Source organism: Octodon degus, unplaced genomic scaffold (assembly GCF_000260255.1).
Source record: "Octodon degus isolate 3935 unplaced genomic scaffold, OctDeg1.0 scaffold00008, whole genome shotgun sequence".
Lineage (NCBI taxonomy): Eukaryota > Metazoa > Chordata > Mammalia > Rodentia > Octodontidae > Octodon > Octodon degus.
In genome coordinates this window covers 88,760-109,412 of record NW_004524584.1, presented here as the reverse complement: position 1 = coordinate 109,412, position 20,653 = coordinate 88,760, and the positions used below count along the sequence as shown (strand labels likewise).

Sequence of the window (20,653 nt, the reverse complement as noted above, 5' to 3'; positions counted from 1 at the left end):
GTCACTATGGCTTATCGAATGCCACGTGCCATTTGGTTCCCTCTTGATACTGAATTCAATCAGTATCACCCCTGAATCAGTCCTTGGGGCAACAGGGAAAGAACATATACTGGTTAGCTTAAGTTAAATATATCCCATCCTTGGAGACAGAGTCCCTTCCCTGGCATTCTAGGCTGCCTTAGCACAACAGAAAGAGAGCGACTGACGTTGATGAGGGAGCCACAAGGCCCTCTCATCTGTTAGCATTCACTTGACCATCTCTTTCAGTTCAGCAAGCGCAGTCTACCAGGCAGAGTCAAGGTGCCAGGAGGATAGAAGAGCCCAAGTGTTGTTGGAAAAAATAAACAAGTTCATGTTTATAAAGCACCGGGTGCAGCCCTCAGCCCCTAATACTGGCTCAGTATTGTCTTCATGAAAATGAATAATGCATGAGCAATCCTTGTAGCCAGGAGAGAGAGCAAGAGCGACTCAAACTAATAAATTATAACAACGTGTGAAGGGAACATGAGTTTTCTCAAGGAACTGAAAGCTCAGTGGTTATTGACCTTGGCTTCACATTTGAGTCACCTGAGAAGCTTTTAACATTTCCTATACAATTAAGTCAGAATCCCCAAGGGTGGAACCAAGCACCAGGCATCTGAGGATCTTTAAAGGGATGCTTTTAAAAAACATAGCTAAGTTTGAAACCTCAACTTTAGGCTGTTGACACAAAGCACGCGCATGCGAAGTGTTTGTCCACAATGTTATATGTTAAAATCAGACATCAGTGCTCCATGACTCAGGACAGTGTGTGGTGGGAAGGAAATTTAGGGTCAGAGAGGACACAGCAGACAGACCTGGGTAGAGCTTCAGGGAATAACAGGGCACAGGGAGCTTAAGGGGCCTGGAGAAAATTCAAGTGTGCTTATCTGAGCCATGGGGAGACAATGAAGGGGTCTCATTGTGAGGAGGAACAAGGAAAAGGAAGGTATGTGGCATATCAGCCTGGACCCAGTCAGGGGAAAGAACCCAGATTCATTTCAACAGGGAGGCATAAAGCAGTACTAAATCCACCAGGGGATTGAAGTAAAGAGAACTGTAAAGGATGTAAGGCTCCATGACACAAATGCACGCCTGGCAAGTGCAAGGTCCTATGTTCGATTCCCAGTATAAGAAAGCATTATGAGAAGAGTTCACTACCTGCAGTGCTAAGATGTGCACCCAAAGGAAAGCCTGCCCTCCACAAGCTGGGGGCTAAATTTCGTTGGCACAGTAAGACTCACTGAAGACCAGCGAGGTGTCCATGGCATTGCTTGTTGGAAACCTGCTTTTTCTCTAGAGAGCCGAAGAAGCCACTCACAGGGGTGTCTCTGTGCAGCACACTCTGCTAGTAGACCACAGAGTGCTAGGGAAGCCACAGGGGCTGCTAAGCTGAGACAGCATAAGGCAGTGATGGCGAACCTGTGGCATGGGTGCCACACTGGGCATCCGGAGCCCTCTCTGTTAGCACGTGAGCCAAATGTACCAGTCTTCCTTTCTGAGCTAAAACCTCCACTTTCAGGTTTAATTGCAATTTTGGCATTTTGTGATAAATGTATGTGTTTTGGTTTACAGTTTGGGCACTCAGACTCTGAAAGACTTGGCATCCCTGGCCTAGGGAAACAGGATGCAGACATGGAGAAATGGCCAAGCTGCAAGACAGCCCGGGCCCCTATTGCTTCCGTGGTCTGCTTCCTTTCTAGACAAACATTCATGAAAGAGCCAGGCAAGTTTTGTCTAGGTAAACAGCCTAGAGGTGAACAGCGAAGCCAGTGAAGAAGACTGCCTGGAGGAGCAACCTGCTATCAGACCTCAGGGAAGGTCTAACCTGGAAACCAGGAAGAAGAAGGAAAGGGATAGCTTCCAGGAAAGGTTTGCAACATGATACTTGGAATGCTTGTATTGGGTAACTGTGACTAGAGCTCCCACAGGGCCCACAGAGCTCAGTGCTTCCCCGAGCACACACATGCTCCTTCAGGTTTGTGGGACATGCAGTGCAATCCTGGTTCTATGGCCAGCTGGCACCTTGGCATAATTCCTACCTGATATCTTCAGGGTAGGTGACAGTGCTGCTTTTTCTTTCAGGTGGCGAAGTTGCCAAACCACGATTTGCTCAATTCTTCCACGGCAGCCTGGCCAGTCTTACTATCCGTCCCGGCAAAATGGAAAGCCAGAAGGTGATTTCCTGCTTGCAGGCCTGCAAAGAGGGGCTGGATATCAATTCCTTGGAAAGCCTGGGGCAGGGAATAAAGGTAAGAAAAGAGCTGGTGTAACCCCGATAAGACATTGATTTATGAGACTGAGGCTACCCAGCACCCAAACACACTAGGAAATACTCATTTCTGTGGCACTGCACCAAAACTGCACCAGAGCAAAGGTGCTGCCGTGGAAGGAAGAGTGACCCTGACTTCCAGGGTGGGCTTGCGCCAACATCTCCTGAAACTCCTAGGTCGGGTCCTTGTGTCCAGCCAGCCCACGATGCAACATATGGCACATACTGCATGTCTGCCTGGAGGAAGTTGTACTTCATTTGTTTGTGGGTTGGTTTGTTGCTTTGTTTATTTGCCTGAAGGAACTGTGTGCAGCATGCAAGAATACATTACCAAAACATGAAAAACAAATAAAGAGTTAGGACTCTGTAAAGTATAAACTAAAAAGGAAAGAAAGGACTGAGGTAAGGGAGATGTAGAGGCAGGTGTGGAGGTCAAGGGGCCTTACACAGTCACAGTGAGGCACCACTTAGGCTCTAAGCAAACTCTGGCAGTCAGAGGGAACATGAACAGATTCACAATTTTCATTTTCTGTGTGAAATTAGAATATCCAAGTGCTCCAGGAGAATCCAAACTGTATTCTGAGAAAGCTCCTTCTGAGCAGGCCAGGAAAAGGTGTGACCAGCCTGTGGCCTCACCAAGGTCTCCCTGAGAGGCAAGGTCCTTTCTGGCCTTACCTGAGTGCAAGATGCTCTTGCTGGTACTGAGTCCCTGGGGTCCTGATGTACAGCAGGGTCAACATCATCGGAGACCGCACTCAATCATCGTGGTCTCCATGGTGGGAAAGCAATTCCGCAGCTCCTCTCTGAAACCTGAGTGACTCACTCTCTGTCCTCTGCCTCCTGGCAGCAGAGCCAGAACTCCCCCACAGAGCTGAGAAGGTCACCCTGCTTAGCCATTCCCTGAGGGAGTGTGACTACAGCCACGTTTCCCAGCCCACTCCCCATCTGCTCCCCATGCTGCAGTGCAGCTGTACCTTGCGGTCCTGCCCTGGCCCTGCTTCTCCTGGACAGGGCATGCTCTCCAACAGAAATCCCCTGCAGGGAGGGCCTTCTGCTTGCAGGCTCTGATGCTGGGTAGCTTTAGAAGGGTTAGTGCTGTTCTGAGCACTCATGCTGTTCATTGCATTGTAGTCGCTTCTGCATGGATGCTAAGATATTTACTTCTGGGCCGACTTCGAGAATATGAAAATGAGTATTACAAGTCCACTGTCTCCAGCAAACTCAGTGGTCCAAGTAGACATTTGTGATCAATCTTGATGACTGCTACGGTGATGACAAGCACTGACACTCACTGAGGGTCTCCCAAGTGCCAAGCACTGTCTGCATCTCCTATGCACACTGCTCCCCAGAATATCCCCTTGACAAAATTCCAGCTCTACACATGAGGAATTGAAGACTAAAGGAGAAATGCCCCTAAGATGCTAAGGTAGAGGTAGGCAGAGCCAGAACTTGAGGCTCCATCCCATTCCAGAGCTCCAGATGCAGGTGAACGGCAGTCTGGGAAGGCTTCCTGGAGGACGTGAGGCTTGAGCAGAACATGTGAGATAAGGTTGGCACCCACCTGGGAAAAGGCCAGGAAGTGCAAAGGAGAGAATGCATTCCAGGCAGATCCAAGAGCATGAGCAATAGCAGGAGGGCTGAGGCACATCACGTGTGCCCTGGGACTTCCACAAGCTCGGCATTATAGGTGCCCAAATGACAGGAGGGAGGCTTAGTGAGTGGGACCTGAGGTAGCAGGAGGCATATCATGGGGCCTCCTGAGCATGTTTCAGTGTTTATGTTTGTGTCAGTAGCTGAGAGTCATTGAGGGCGAAGCAAGGGAGGTGCTCTTGGTGATGTGGGGTCTGCAGTGTCCACCTGGGATGCTGGACCAAAGGGGAAGATGGAAAGAGTAGGGAAGACACGGCAAGGCGATAGGACTCTGCAAATCATTCCTCAACGTGACTCAGACGCATGTGTGCACACACTCCGCAGCTAATCGCCTGTCATTGGAGGAAGCTCACAAGACAGCTCACATTGGAAAGGATGGTCTTGGCCTACCATGGGTGTTGTCTTCCTAGAGCTTTGTCCACCCACAGATGCACAGCTCATCCTCCACACCTCTTTGACAGATCCTGGGTTTGCTCCTTGCCTCCGATGCATCTGCTCGACTCTGCACAAGCCACAGGGCCACAGCTGCAGAGCTCCAGGCACCGCAGAGCAACAAACCAAAGACGCTGGCCTGAAAAGCTGTGCATCTTTAAAATTACAAATTAAGATGTGCAGCAACTTCTGCAGAATAGTCATGGCCTCTAAAAAAAGGAGATGGGTGGCGGGGAAGGTGAATCTGGCTTTCAGATGCCACCTATTTGCTGCCAAGTCACTGCGACTGGTCCTCTTCTGTCCCTCGGGCATGGCTAGTGAGAACTGGAGCACTGTGTGAGAAGTTAATAAGACACACAATTTACAGAGCACCCACTTGGGGCTATTTTATGTTCATTATCCCTGCTTCTCAAAACAAATTAAATATTATGACCTCGTTTCAAAAATAAGGGGATCGGGGCTCAGGGACTTGCCCAAGATAAATTCGTCCTCTTCGCCCCACCCTAGCAACTCAGATTAGAAGATACTCTTGAAACAATTAGAAACCACATTCTTTCCAACACGCTTTTACCCTTCATATGCTGAGTGATGTCTACCATTTCATTTGCTAGATTACTGGCCTCGTCCCTGGTCTCTGGCTAAGGCAGCGACAGCCTCCCGCAATTAAGGAATTACTTGCATCTGCTCATAGGCCTGAAACAGCTTCCTGGTATCGCTTTTTGTCCTCTAGATCATGCCTATTGCTAAATACTTTCCAGGATGTCTGGAGGCTTTAAATGGCTGCATCGGCTGCTGTCTTATATCCATGTAGGACACTGTAAAATAGCCACACTCCTCGAGAATACTGTTCTGATTTTCACACACAATCCCTGCCATTGTCATCTTCTCCATGTGGAAGAGCAGCAAGCAGAAAGACTTCTAGAACAAGACTCTTCTGGGATATTTTAATCCCTTAAGCTTCAATCCCTCATGCATATAGTACACTTACTCTTTTTCTTATGTGATGTAAAAACTGAACCAAGGGCTGGCCAAATAGCTCAGTGGATTAAAGTGCCTGCAAGCAGGCTCAGGGACTGGGGTTCGATCCCCCAGGCCTGCCGCACCGGCCCCACCCCCAAGGGGTGCTGAGACAGCAATTGAGACTGAGCATGGTGGCACATGCCTGTAATCCCAGCACTTGGGAGGCTGTAAACAGGAGAATCACTACGAGTCCACTCTAGTAGTGAGACTCTGAACACCCTGTAGACACTTCCCTAAAATACAGAAAATAAAACAAATCACAGGCCCTTTCCTAGGCCAAAGGTGCTGGAATGTGGCAGGTGCTCAAGGCAATGCCGAGCTTTCTAAAGAGCTGTGGTCAGCCTATACGCTAGGAATAGGCATCCAAGGATTTGGGCAAGAACTTCATTAAGCACCCAGCCAGCAACAAGGTGTCTGGAGACAGCAGGGACACCTATGGAGCACCTCTGTGGCCTACCTTCACCCAGCACAGCTTCACACGGGTGAAGGCCATCACCCTTACTGTTTTCTCCAGCCACTTAGCAAGCTACCATCGCCTGCCCTGCGTCTGCCTGTACAGACGCATCTTCTCTACAACCACAGATTCAAACACCACATGGGGATATAGCAGTTGGAAAAATAGGTGAACTGACCTTGGTTGGAGGGACTTATTGATCCTGTAAGAAATATGACGAGGGTATGCCAGTGCCCACCTTTGCACCCTGTGATCACCAGCTGGAGGGTACGCTTTCGTAGCCAGACCAGGGTATAAACAGGGAATCTAAGACCTTGCTTAACCTTTGCTTTCACCAAGTGGCTGCAATAGGAGTGCGCCCTCTGCTGGTAATCATGTGATACTATCAGCGCCCCCTCGGAATCTATGGTTTTCCTGTGCACTCTTGCAGACTCCGAGATTAGCTTGTTCTCCCCCCCCCCATAATTTTATTGAGAAACAAATAGCAATGAGACAGTTTCAAACCAAATTGGTAGGACAGTTTCAATAATTAACACATTGCATACATTCTTCCTAGTGGTTAATTGCTGTACAAGATGCAGACATGATATCCTATTTACAAACACCATTAGAACAAATCCCTCTATTCATTAAGAGAATAGCATGTAGCTATATATCTATCCTAACCATTTTGAATACACAGATACATAATGGATGTTCATCTGTAGCCCCTTTTTTGTTTAGTTCCGTTATAAGAATATTTTAGGTGTGTTAACTCAACAAAATATTCTAAAAGAGTCCAGTAGTCCATAATAGTATTGTATTGAGCTGTAGAGGACTCAGGTCAACAATTTCTGACATTGCCAGCCTGTTCTTAAGGCTCATCATCTTTTCTGTGATTCTCATGTGCTAGACCCTGCAGCCATGCTGGGGAAAGGCAGTCGACCTGCCTTTGAGGGTCTCAGGCTGCTGCAGGCAGTACACAGACAGCATCAGCACCCTGAGATGGGGCCAGTGGAGGGGGGATGTTGCAGAAGAAGGAAGAGAAGGGAAGAAGGCAGAAAACCATTTTGGAACGTAAGTGGTGTTTTTAGAAGAATGACATTGACTCTTCTCAAATCTGAAGCAGGTGACTTGCAAAACACCTCAGAATTAATTATGGCTCACTAACATGTGACAGCTCCAAAGCTGAACATCTTAAGTGGCAGAAGCATCTGTAGCCCCAGAGGCTGACAGGCACACCTGTGCCTGAGTGTTCCAAATGTAGCAAAAGAGAAGGATGCATATGACTCAGAAAAACCCTACCAGGGCTTTGAGTGGAAACTGGATCCCAGGGAAGACGGGACCATCCCACAAGCAAAGGCTCAGCTCAAACAATTGCAGTGCGCAGAATTATAACCAAAGTGTGGCAATCTAGCGTCTAACCCACAGTAGTCTATCAGTTCAGCAAGGCTTGGTTTCTTGTTCCCTGCAGACATAGCTGACTGGAACTCATAAAGCAGCAGCTGTGTACAGCCTCTCCACTTCTGCATCAACAGCTGTAACTGTGACAGGTCATTCTTTGATCTGCACATTTTGACTACTTTTAGCCTCCAAAGGACATCTTCCTTCTCCTGCACCTGCTTCACCAAGTCTGCTTTTTCTTCCTTTAATCCTTCTTTAAGATTCTCATGCACAAAATAATTCTGGAGAACACTGTTTGACACAGCACCAAGGGATTGAGATGCACGTGCACTGATATTCTCGCAAGTACTTCTCAAGTATGTCTGTTCTTCAGGTTCACTATCTATGGGTTACAGGAGAAATTGCTACACTACACCAGAAGTGAGGAAGAATGTATAGATGTTTAATTCATAATGTTTATTCTCTTTATTTTTTTCTCTTTTCACATTTTTTTCAGCACAAAAGGATCAGAGCTGGGCCCTCGCATGCACTCCACCACTGGGCCATATTCTGGTTCCTCTCCAGCAAATCTTTGAGAATGGCAACTTAATGAAAAGATACTTAGACATCTTAAAGGGAATATGGTGGTGGTGGCGAACCTGTGGCACCTGTGCCACAATAGGCTGCCTGTATCATTGACAGTGCCAAGAGGTTCACCATCAGTGCACTAGGGCTCAGAGTAACATGTGCCAGCCACCAATTTAGGGCCCTCTAAGACATGAATTAAGTCCTAAAATGAAATACAACATTTTGAATAGATTTACCAAAGAAAATGCAACATGGAGAAGTTAAAAGTTGGATTTAGTGGCACTCGCCAGTATGTAATCCCAGCAGTCTAGGAGCTGACACAGAGAGCCTAGACAACTTAGCAAGACCCTGGCCCCTACCCACACCCCTAAAAAGAAGGTTAGGAATATAGTAAATACCCTGGGGTTAGTCTCCAACATGTACATGCATGGGCCAGGGACATAGTTCTGCAGAAGGCCCCATTCTGCACACACACAAACATCAATTTAAAGCATACTTTTAAAAAAATTTTGGACAGTCCTTGGAACTGTCTTGTGGTAAAACGTCTTATTTTCAGTGCTTAAAAAATAGTCCACTAACTAATCAAGAGAGGGAAAGGAGATGAGCTAGGAAACATGGCAATGTTAAGCCATGCAGTTATATGTAAAAGATGAGCAAGGCAATGATCCTGAGAATATTCAGAAGATTCTTTAGGAGTTAACTGGAAAGATTCTCACCCTGACTAACTATATATACTGATACCTGGGAACTAAGCTACTGCACTGCAGATGGTAATTTGTAACAGTTGTTTCATGATGGGAGTGCCTGTCATTGTGGTATTCTGAATATGGGCGGCTTGTCATGACATGCCATTTACTGCTAAGATGTCTCTTGGGTAGATGGATGTTCAAGAAGAAGGGGGTGGTGAAGGAAAGCAAGAGACAGGAAAAGGAATATTGTGGGACTGTCCTGCTTCAAGGTTGTGTATGGTGAGATTTTTGGACTTATGTGCAAACATGGGAAGCATAGAATTCTTTATCCTATTTTTTAAAATATAATCTAATTTTTAAATGTTTTTTTATCATATTATGTAGGGACTTAAAGTTCAACATATCAATACTTGATGAAAAATACCTGTTCCATATTATGCCTAAGATGTTTGAAATGCAGTGAGATAGTGAGGTTAAGATTGATAGCCCAAATCGTTTGATAATAACAATAAGCTTTTCTTCTGGATGGTTAACAACCTAAGTTTGCAGACCAAAATTAGAGAAAAAGGGGGGCTACAAGGAAAGCCAACATTTTGGCCCTAGCCTTCTAAGGTCAATTAAGACTCAGGACATATGAGAACTTGTACTGTAACGTCATGTACCTCGGTAGTGTCCCAAATTTTCTGATCAAGAAGATTATGGGGCCAAAGAGGAAAGTGATCGATGACATAGAGTGGGCCTAAGGAGAGTCACATGGGGAGAAGATACTCTCTCAGGCTTTCACAGAGAGCACATTGGCCAAGCATTGGCCGTAACTCATCCACATGGCTGCACTGATAAAGGTTCTACAATCTGAGGTACAGGATCTCAGGACAAATCCTGAGGGCATTTCACTGACCTTCTCAGACCAAAAAGCTACAACTCTTGTTGCATAGGTCCTGCTTTACCTTGGTCTTAACCATCCAGCAGAAAAGTATGAAGACGAAATTATAAGAAATAAAGCCATGCTGTTAAGTTGAGCTGTGGGGGACTCAGGTCAATAATTTCTGACATTGCCAGTTAAACAGAAGACCCAATGCTATTATGGGCTACTGGACTCTTTTAGAATATTTTGCTGAGTTTACACACCTATAATATTCAATAACGGAATTTAGAAAAAATGGGGTATACAGATGAATGTCCATTTTGTATCTGTGTATTCAAAGTGGTTGGGATAGATATATAGTTACATTCTGTTAATGAATAGAATGATTTGTTCTAATGGTGTTTGTAAATAGGATCACAAGTCCGCATCTTGTACAGCAACTAACCACTAAGAAGAATATATGCAGTGTATTATTTGTTGAAAAATAAAAATAAAATAAAATAAAATAAAAATAGTCCAATCTGTTGAATATCTAAACCTAAACTAGTCTAAAAGTTCTCAGCTAAGTTTGTAAGCCTTGTTTCCACTCTTTTAGTGCCTATTGTCATCTTCTCATCTCACATAATTAAACCTACGTCCAAAATTTTAAAAAAGAACTATAAGCAAATCCTGTCTCACACCTACAAATATTACACAAATTGGGCATATTTAACCTGGAGTTCTGATGTACAAAAGACTCCAGAACCCAAACCTTTATGACTTTTGGAGCCCCAGTATGATATCACAGTGGAAAATTCTATATAAGGTCCGTATGAAACATAAGGGAATTTCATGTTTAAACTTGAGTCCCACCCTCAAGGTATCTCATTATGTATAAATATGTAAATTATCTAAAATCCAAAACATCCTAAATCTGAACCACTTCTGCTCCCAAGCATTCCAGAGAAGGGATACTCCACTGTATTATGTCATTTAAACTGTGTATAGGTTAATATTAACTTCTCCATTATTTTAAATAAAGCCAAGAAAGAGGATGTGGTCTGTTGAAAGTCGCACTCTGTGGTTTGTACGTGAGTGGGGATGTGACATTCCCTCCAAGCACACAGTCTTTTAAAGACACTGCATAGCCTTGGAGAAGTAAGAACCACGACTGTGAAGGATTGACTTCCTCCAGATAGGTTATGCTATTGCGGTAATGACTCCAAAAAATCAATGGCTCAGCCTTCATGGCTTAACCCAGTCAGGGAGGTTGTAGCTTCTGCCTAAGTAGGCTGCAGATCAATGAAGTGGAGGGGAAAGAGGCTAGATTATCTTACATATATCCCACAGGAAAAGATGGCCCAAGACCCATGGGCAAGCCTGTAGACAATAGGACAATAAACCTCCTCCTGGGAGAAGAAGCCATCAATTGTGCACAATAATGCAGTTTGCTGTAAAAAAAATAATAACATAATTTTGAGGGATTCCTTATGGGATTGGACCATGGAAACTGGACAGCTGGGTAATAGGAGTCAGAGGCATCTTTTACTTGGTTTTTAATATTTTAAAAAATATTAAAGCAAAAAAGAAATCATGGTCAAGTACCTACATGAGAACATATCTGGGCTGAGGAGATAGGTTGACGGTCTAAGCGCCTGCCTGGCAAGAGCAAAGACCCGAGTTCGATCCCTACTACCACATACTGTGTGTGCTCAGGAACCATGCTTCCCTAAAACCAGTCGTGGTGTTGCATGCCTGTAATTCCAGCACTGGGGAGGCTGGTATAGTAGTCTCACCATGATCCAAGCTGTGTAGTGAGACACCATACCAAATAAATAAATAAATAAATTTTTAAAAAGAAAAGAAAACATATCTACCCCCTTACCTATAACATGAGCATTATATAGAGTCTGAAGCCACAGATATGTTCATGCCACTTTATTGATAATTCTAAGTAATTATTGCCCAGAATTGTGTCAGAATCAGTAACTCACAGTTGTTCAAGTTCAGTCAAAGACGGCTGACTGCAAGGGAGATGCAGGAAGGAGCCAAGATCTAAATAGCTTGAAGGCCCTCAGTGAGGAGCATCAGAACCACACAGCCCCCCACCAAGAGTGGGATACTGGAGGATCAGGATGCAGTGGGTAGATGAAGAACACATGGATAAGCAGAAGCAAAAGTAAAGCCCATGTGATAGGTGAGGTCTGGAAAAGGAGGACAGACAGTAACTGAAAAAATGAGCTTTGAAGTTGAAAGCTAAGAACACACATTACAGGTCAAGAAGTAGCATGTAGGGTGAATTAGGAGCAGTTCAAGGCCAGAGGCCAGGATGGCCACTGCAGCCGGCACCCACGCACTGAGGATGGCAGCCCAGGGAGTGGGCCATCCACGGGCCACAGGTGACTGGTTCAGAGACCACCTGGGTCACACAGAGCCTGAACCACCCTTTACTAAGGCCTGCTCATCAAGAGCACTGTGACTGGCTTTCAGAATTCCATTCTGTGACCCAGGCCAATGTTACCAGGAGATTACAGTCCCTGGGGAAAACTCACAGGGAAGTGGCCCTCCACAGGGCCCCTACAGAGCAGCAGCAATTGTCTGAGAGGTTAGAAATCCTCCTCCACTTGTGATGCGCTAGATATGCCAGTGGTGGACTTGGTGGCCTTTCCATAGAGCTGCAGAGCTTCCGGGCACTGTCGTCTGTCACCCACTGCTCTCTCCTCTGATGCCCACTCTTGTCTTCCAGTATCACTTCAACCCCTCACAGTCCATCCTGGTGATGGAAGGAGAAGACATTGCAAACATCAACCGCGCCCTGCAGAAGGTCTCCTACATCAACTCCAGGCAGTTCCCAACAGCAGGCGTGCGGCGTCTCAGAGTGTCCTCCAAAGTCCAGTGAGTAGACCCCACTCCATCCAGGGCACACCCAAGGCAACAGAAGTTGGGAGTTCCGCCTTGTGCAACAGGATCTGAATCGCCCTGGACTTCCCTGTCATCCCAAGGAGATGTGTGTTCTCCTTTGGCTTTCTTCAGGAAAATATGATGTTTGGGCAACTTAAATCTACCTTTCTCTGTTTTATTCTGAGAATTCTACAGCTTCTTTAAATTCTGGCCTTGACTCAAGTCTGATTAAGCACACACCACATGGTACAAGAGGGTAGGTGCTTGATAAAGGTTTAGTAAATGGAATTAAACTATCCAGCCCAGCTTCACTGAGGTCCTTAATACTATAGGTAAGCTGGAGAAAGGAAAGACATGGTCTTGCACCCAGGGATCAGAGCTGAGCTAAGAAGAGAAGATTGCTATTGAAGTCTGATAGAACACACTTTCTGGCCTAGGATGTTGCTTTCTGGCCACAACACTTCCCTGGGAGGACTGCTAGGACAGGGACCCCAGAGAGACCCTTGGAGGTGGAGTCTCCAGGTACCTAGAACAAAAAAGACCTGAAAGAGAAGAACTGTCTGGGAAAGATGGACTTGTTGACTGTGATTTGGCTGAGTCTGGGAGAGGAACCCACAAGGACAGTCACATTCTACAGGACATTGGAAGGGGTGTTCCCACTTGCAAAAGCCTAAGAGTAAGGAGCAGGTACCTCAGAGTCAGTTCCATGTAAGAGCAAAGAAGGGTGACAGGCTGGTGAGTGTCAGTCTCTAAGACCAGGCTTCTTTAAGTTTTAAGAGGAAGAAGCTGACCGAGTGGGTGTAGCTGAGGAAACAGGACTGAAAGCAGTACTGAATCACAGCTCCTAAATCTTGCCCACTCCACAAAAGAGGTGAGGGAGGCTCAGCCTAAGATCTGCCCAGACTGCCCTCCCTCTTACCTGCCCAAGGCATGTGAGATGACAGCTGCCTCAGAGGGGTCCAGTCAGCCTCCCCACAGTGCCTGTGTGTCTCAGAGTTTCCCACCCCAAATGCTGGCCTCAGCAGCAGTGCAAGGTATTAGAGATATGGAAGCCCACTGAGTTCCGATGACAGAGTTAGATCAACTAATTCTACTGAGCTCATACCACAATGTGGACACTTAATCCTTCCTATTGTGGGGTCTTTATTATTTTCCTGAGAGAGAGAGAGAGAGAGAGAGAGAGAGAGAGAGAGAGAGAGAGAGAGAGACAGCGATTGAGCAGCCCCTGACCACAGTCGGCTAGCTCGGGAGTGGCAGAGTCAGGCTACGGATGTTTGATGTCTAACTTCTCTGGCTTTGTCCTTGTCACAGCACTGCTGCCTACAGATGCTAACTGCAATGGAATTGAGCCCCTTCCCCTGCAGGAGTCATCTTCATGTGATCCTCCCTAAGAGACACAGCGTATGCACTGTGGCAGGAGAGTTTAGCCCTCGGGTCTCATTTAGTAAGATAGCTGGAACCAGCCAGTTAGACAACAATTTGCTTACCAAATACTGATGCACATAACAAGTGGTTGCTATCTAATTAATGTTGTCATTGATTGCTTTGTTAAAGGATAATGAAAGCTTTAATGTTACTTGTTGCTGGCATACAAAATTTCCATCCCTCCCAGGAGCCAATCTTTTAAATCCCTGGATCACTAGTGGTTTCAATGATAATGTAGCTTTAAATCTGAAGCTTTGTTGACATTCTCAGATACTGGTAGCAGTCAGAATGCTTTCTCCAGGCCTGGAAGGGGCAATGCCCTGCCCATGGCTAGGTTGCCGATGGTTTCTTTCCAGCCAGTGTGGTGACTGAAGCTGTCTTCCCAGGTGCTTTGGGGAAGATGTGTGTATCAGTATCCCCAGTGTGGATGCCTACGTGATGGTCCTTCAGGCCATGGAGCCCCAGATTACTCTGCAGGGCACAGATCGCTTCTGGAGACCTGCTGCCCAGTTTGAAAGTGCCAGAGGAGTGATCCTTTTCCCAGACATCAAAATTGTGAGCACCTTTGCCAAACCTGAGGCTACAGCGGACATGAAAACCACAGGTACAGGTGCATGCAGGGTTGTGGGAAAGGTGTGCCTTAACTGCGTATAGCAACACAAATTGCACTCGATGATAGCATTGTTCACTGTGAATGGGTGATATATAACAGCAAAAGCAACAAGGCCAGAGATAATACAAATGAATAACAGGAGCTGGTGAGATAGCTCAGCAGACTAAGCACCTGCTTAGGCAAGTGCAGGGACCGAAGTTCAATCCCAAGCACCCCGGCTGGTCTGGCCCCCAGGTGCATTGAGCCAGCAATCTAGTCCAGGCATGGGGGTGCACACCTGTAATCCCATCACTGGGGAGGCTGAAAACAGGAAGATCACTAGGAGTCCTAGCTGTGTAATGAGACCTTGTACCAAATGCATAAAAAACAAACGAAGTGATAGGAGGGCAAAGAGAGGGCATTTTTGGGAAAGTGAAAGAAAAGTGAGATCCATAATTACACAGTATCCACATACAACATGAGCTCATGTAAGAAGAAAAATGCCAAGAAGGAAAGATTCCTAATGCAACAGAGATCTGCTCTGAGAAGCACAGGCAAAGCCAATCTGTTTCTGTTTCTCTCCCCTCTTCCACAACTGTAAAAATGTTCTCTATTGAGCATGCATTATTTTGATCATCAAAAGAAAAGCTAGAAGGTACACAAAGAAAAAATACAGTTACTGCTTGAGGTAGGCGCAGCAAAAGTTAGCACTCAGTAATATGACTGTAAGCTCTCAGGAAATTTTCAAGTTGTGCCATCTAACAGTTTCCTTATTGGAAGGATTGCTTAGGGAAAGAGTAATTTAAATTATCTGCCAGGGAGAAACAATTACACTGAAAGCCATAGGAGATGCCGGGGGAACAGGACAGAAAGAAGAGGGAGAAAGAAAAGAGGGGGAAACAGCCATTTGAACGCTGCTCTTTGCTGCCTCTTCTAAGACAACATTGAAAGTCTCCTCCATCCCCTCCAACAGCCACTGCTAATGATGGGCTGATGCAGTAGGCCTAACTCCCTAAAGATCTGCTTCTATAATAATCCTAATTACCCACTGCCTCAAACCACACTGGTCCCTAGTCAATAGGGTGCTTGAGAGGCAGCCCTCCTGAGCTCATGAAAATTGACAGTGTTTCTCCACCTGTCTGGGCAAGGTGGTTTCCTAGTTATATGCCAAGGTACATTACACTGTGTGATCTTCCTGCTTCTCCTGTTCTCATTTGTGGCTACAATCAGATGGAAAGGAAGGCCTGCTGACCTCCGTGGTTGCAGCCCAGGAGCATCCAGAATTGTTTCATCTGACACCAGCATATGGGCAGTGCAGAGAAAAAGCAATTATCTGGGTCCATATTTCACCTTCTGTTTATGAGAGATGTATGCAAAGCTCATGGGCAAGTGTCTGGGAGCTATTATTAGTATTTTAAAATTTTCTCTCTTATCATTTTTGGGATGATTATTATAATGGGTATCTTAAAGAAGCAGGCTAATGGCATTTGCTAGTGGACCTCAGTGACTGGCTGTACCACCATTTTCTTCTCACATAGAGACTCCTTATGTTAGTTACCTCAGTTGCAAAGACAGACAGTCTGTCTGTCTCTCTCTCTCTCTCTCTCTCTCTCTCTCTCTCTCTCCCTCTCCCTCTCCCTGCCCCCATGCCTCCGTGTTAGTCCATACTTTTCTCCTCTCTGACTTGGAGGTCCTGTTTTCTTTTTTCTCCATCTCCTTTTATTAGGACAAACTTCTCTGTCTTGGGGCTGGGGAGATGGCTCAGTAGAATAAGAGCTTCCCTGGCAAGCTCAAGGGCCTGAGTTCAATCCCCGGTTCCGCAAAAAAAAAGAATAACTTCTCTGTCTTAGATGCTCCCTCCAAAATGCTCTGCCTGCCCTCACCTGCCTCCCAGGTTGGACTGACCTCTGGCTTGACATGCTGCAGGTGCTGACCCTTCCTTCCAGCACACATTTTTTAGCCCTTTGTGATGAGTCCCTGTCTATGAAAGCAGACCAGGAGCTCCCTGAAGGCTCAGCCATGGGTGATTGGTTTCTGGGTTCCTGATCCCAGCACCTACTTCAACACAGTGCAATCAAGAAACCTGAAAATGGCAAAGAATGCCACAGTGCAAGCAGAAGAGAATGAAGAAAAGGCAGCCGGGACATGCCCCCACCTACTGCTAGCTCTATCAGTCACATCAGAGGGTAGGGACCAAGGTGATGTAACACCACCTGACAAGAAGCTACCAAAGCCCCAAGCACTGTAGGAAACCCATCGGAAACTATGCTATTGTTAACAGTAGACTTCATGTTTAATGTATATTATTGTGTTTTCAGATCTTGCTAATGGTACTTGAAATAACTGTGGTTAGAAAAAAAGTTAAAAATTACACATACAGAACTGATTTATATAATCTCTAGTGAGAGCAAAAATGTTTTGGTATCACTGAAAAACACTAAACAAAATAAAAAATTATTTAAGCTAATTCACTCTTTATTTTTTGTATTTTAGGGAAGAGTCTACAGGGTGTGCAGGGTCTCATTACTAGTGTTGGACAGTGATCCGCCTGTTTACAGCCTTCCAAGAGCTGGCATTACAGGCACGTGCCATCATGCCCAGTCTCAACTGCTGCCTCAGCGTGGCCCAGGGCGGGGCTGGCACCACAGGCCTAGAGATTGAGCCCCCGGCCCTGTGCCTGCTTGCAGACACTTTTATCCGCTGAGCTATTAGCCCAAGATAATACACTTTTAATGAATCTTTTTAAATTTCTTTTTCCATGTTTTACAACACACACTATTCATTCCACTTTATAAATAAGCAAATATACTTATGTAAATAATCTCAGTTCCCACATCTTTCATTAAAAAGGTCCATGACCAAGAACACTGAAAGATCACAGGCCAGGAGATCACAACTTTCCAGTGTCTGATTTCAGAAAATGTGGTTTTCTTCTGGGCTTCTCCTCTCACTTTTTTTTTTTTTTTTTTGAACTGGGGATTGAACTCAGGCCCTTGCACTTGCCAGGGAAGTGCTTAATCTACTAAGCCATCTCCCCAGCCCCCTCCTCTCACTTTCTGTGCAGCCTTGGGCACTTCACCTTCCTCTGAGCTCCCATTTTCCTATTGGTGAGGTGAAGCTAATTATACTACCCTCTTTAACATCTTTCCGGTGGACTGCATTTACATGTTATCTGGCACATAGAACACAGCACATAAATACCAATGGCCTTCACCTTGAGACCTTAATTTGGTATTCCTCGACTCTGTGTAACTCTCTAATGTTCAAACATTCCTTAGAGAAATTTGAAGTCATAAATCAGGCAAAGAACATTACACTGATACACTTCCCTGGGAACATACTAACTAATTAATTTATCAAATGCTAATTAGTTATTGGTTATATCATATTGACTTAATCGATTATTAATGGATGATCTAGATGCAGGTGAGCAATATACAGTGATAACCACTGCATGGCAGCGCCTATGCCAGGCACTGATTTGCTGAGGTGCTTCTGGCCTTGACAGCTTCAGAGCGTGATGAGGGACACAGATGCATGTAGTGACGACACGGAAGAAGCTGGGAGTGCATGGGAAAGTGCCGCTGGGCTCTCCACCAAGTGAGAGCTGCTGCTGGTGGTGCACTCAGCCAGAGTGGGCAGCGTTTTCAATACTCCCAAGATGTTTGCTCTCTCCAGGAAACTGAGTGGGTCTTTTTAGCTTCTTAGAAACAGGACTGTGTTCAAATTCACATCCTGCTTTTCTTTTCTCTTTTCTTTTCTTGCCTTGTCTCTTCTTTTTTCTTTTACTTTCTTTTCTTTTCTGGAGGCACTGAGGATTAAACCCAGGACCTTTGCATGGAGCTATATCCTCAGACCTTTTTTTTTTTTTTTTTTTTTTTTTTTTTTTTTTTTTCTATTTTTGAGATAGTATCATGAATTCACTAAGTTGCCCCAGGGTGGGCCTCAGCCTGTCACAGACCTGGGAATATAGGCATGCCCCACCACACTCAGTTAAGTGCATGCCTTTTGACTGTGGTGTTAATGCTCTTCCCACTAATTCATGTTCCCCAGCTGCAGCACTGCCTGTCATCTGAGCGGTGCACATGGTATTTGGGGTGTCACATCCTCTTCTCTTAACTTGGCCCTGACTGAGGTGCAGTTACAGAGGACAGCAGTGATGAGCAAGGGCTGTTTTCTGAGCTGCTCTTCACACCTGGGTTTCCCATGCACCTGCCTTCCCACAGCCCCAAGGTCAGCAGCCTTGGAAGAAATGCTTCACAACTTGGATTTTTGTGACATTTTGGTGCTTGGAGGGGACTTGGACCCAAGACAGGAGTGCTTAGAACTCAACCACAATGAACTCCACCAACAACATTTGGATGCCACGAACTCTACCGCAGGCTACTCCATCTATGGTAAGGTCCCTCCACCAAGCAGTCTTCTCATAGAGTGGTCTTGTCCAGGGAGCTTTGAGAATGATGACACCTGTAGGAGTGCAACACAAACTCCTAGAGGTCAGAAGAGACCCTTGATCTCAGGACAAGGGTTTCTAGACTTTGGGGAATTCCTCCAGCCTTGTTGGACCTGTTCTACATCCCCACTCTTGGGAAAATGTGTAGAAATTTCTGTTCTAATGTCAAATCTCAGAAAACATTGTACAATATTTGGCAGATTGAAGGATTTTTTGACTGGCTCAGGATGCCTTCAGGACTCGTCTGGCAAGGCTTGAGGATATGGGACTCAAACCACAGCATCCTGTGCCTGATTGCTTTGTTGAAGCACTCACTTAAATGACTGAGCTAATGGGCAGGCCCCCCTTTTGGCAGTATGAAGACAAATATTCCAGTCGGAGACCACCCAGTCTGTATGGAAATCTTGTGGATCCATTTAACTGGATCCTTAGAATGGCAACTTCTGCTTCTATCCATAAACAGCTTGAACTGTTACTCCACAAAGCTCCCAAGGCCCAGCCACCCTAGCCTGGCTCCCCGACCTCCTTCCCCTTGTCTTCCTGTGCTGCCTGCTGATGACAGTGTGATCTCTTGGCACAGGTGTGGGCTCCATGAGCCGCTATGAGCAGGTGCTGCATCACATCCGCTATCGCAACTGGCACCCAGGTTCCCTGGAGGCTCGGCGGTTCCAAATCAAGTGTTCCGAACTCAATGGGCGCTACACCAGCAATGAGTTCAATTTGGAGGTATGTGAGTCCTGCCCACTGTGATGGAAGCCCTGGTTCGCCTGTTCATTCCCACACTCTGTGTTGGCCGACCTGGCACCTCCCCTTGCTTTTTCCAGGTCAGTGTGCTGCATGAAGTCCGAGTCCCAGACCAGGAGCATGTGAACCACCTCATCGTGCAGCCTCCCTTCCTCCAGTCTGTCCATCACCCAGAGTCCCGGAGAAGCATCCAGCGCACTTCAGGTGGGGCAGCTGAGAGGAAAGGCCTCAGAATCCACAGTGGGCACTGTGGCTCAGGATTATCCACTAAACAGATAGCTGCATTCTGGCAGCCATAGGTGGTTAGAGGGAATTCTCCAGGGGAGAAGACATAGGTCCTGCCTCCTAAGGAACTCATAGCTCCATCAGGGAGTTAGTTGAGTAAGCAAGAAATACATACATGAAAATAACCGAGATTGGTGCAAAGGGTCAGCTTGTTAGGACAGTTCTTTCAGGGCCAGCACCCAGTCATGTCCTGGAGGAAGATTTCCACACACTTCTTACATACACACATGTGCACCATACCACCACATCCTCAGCTTGTACTTCCCATTGGGCATACATTATATGTATTTTTAATTACTTATTTACTTATTTGGTACAGAGCCTCACTAAGGAGCTCAGACTCATAGTAATCCTCCTGCCTCAGCCTCCCTAGTGCTGGGATTACAGGCACAAACCACCATGACTACTTTCAGTGGCCCACAAGCTAGCATGGTATGCAGTACTATGGATTGAACCTGGGTCCTTGTGCTTGCCGGGTAGACACTTAGACCCCTGAGCTATCTCCTCAGCCCCAGTCATATGTTATGTCATCAAATCATGGCCCTTGTGCCTGTTCCTCCTACACTTTACAATGTTGGGCTTTGAGTGGGATCTCTCTTATAGTTTGGTAGAAGAAGCCAGAGATAAAAGAGAACGTGCATATATGGAACACCCACTCCATGCCTATGTAGAAACTCAGATAAAGTATTTCATTTACTCCCCACAATAACCTGTAGGACAAGAATTCTTAAACCTATTATATAGAGGATGAAACAGGCTGAAGTGCTGAACTTGAGTGCTCCCACTGGGAAGGCAAATTTTATCATTCACTTGGATGTTTTATTCATGTCCTCAAAAGAAGGAGTTCCCTTAGAAAACTAGGACTGGAAATCCCATTCAAGCCTGCTATCCTCCTACTGGGAATTTTCCTGGAGGAACTGAAAG

At 45.9% G+C, this 20,653-nt stretch overlaps 1 protein-coding gene across 1 annotated transcript in view; it reads left to right on the top strand.

Annotated features, from left to right (window-relative positions):
• Positions 1–20,653, top strand: part of Clstn2 (calsyntenin 2) — a 710,452-nt gene that overhangs the window by 682,913 nt on the left and 6,886 nt on the right. Inside the window, exons 10-15 of the mRNA XM_004624971.2 lie at positions 2,104–2,270; positions 12,076–12,224; positions 14,042–14,259; positions 18,474–18,644; positions 19,281–19,426; positions 19,525–19,648. Of these exons, the coding sequence (XP_004625028.1) occupies positions 2,104–2,270; positions 12,076–12,224; positions 14,042–14,259; positions 18,474–18,644; positions 19,281–19,426; positions 19,525–19,648 (975 nt within the window). The remainder of the gene's footprint in view (positions 1–2,103; positions 2,271–12,075; positions 12,225–14,041; positions 14,260–18,473; positions 18,645–19,280; positions 19,427–19,524; positions 19,649–20,653) is intronic.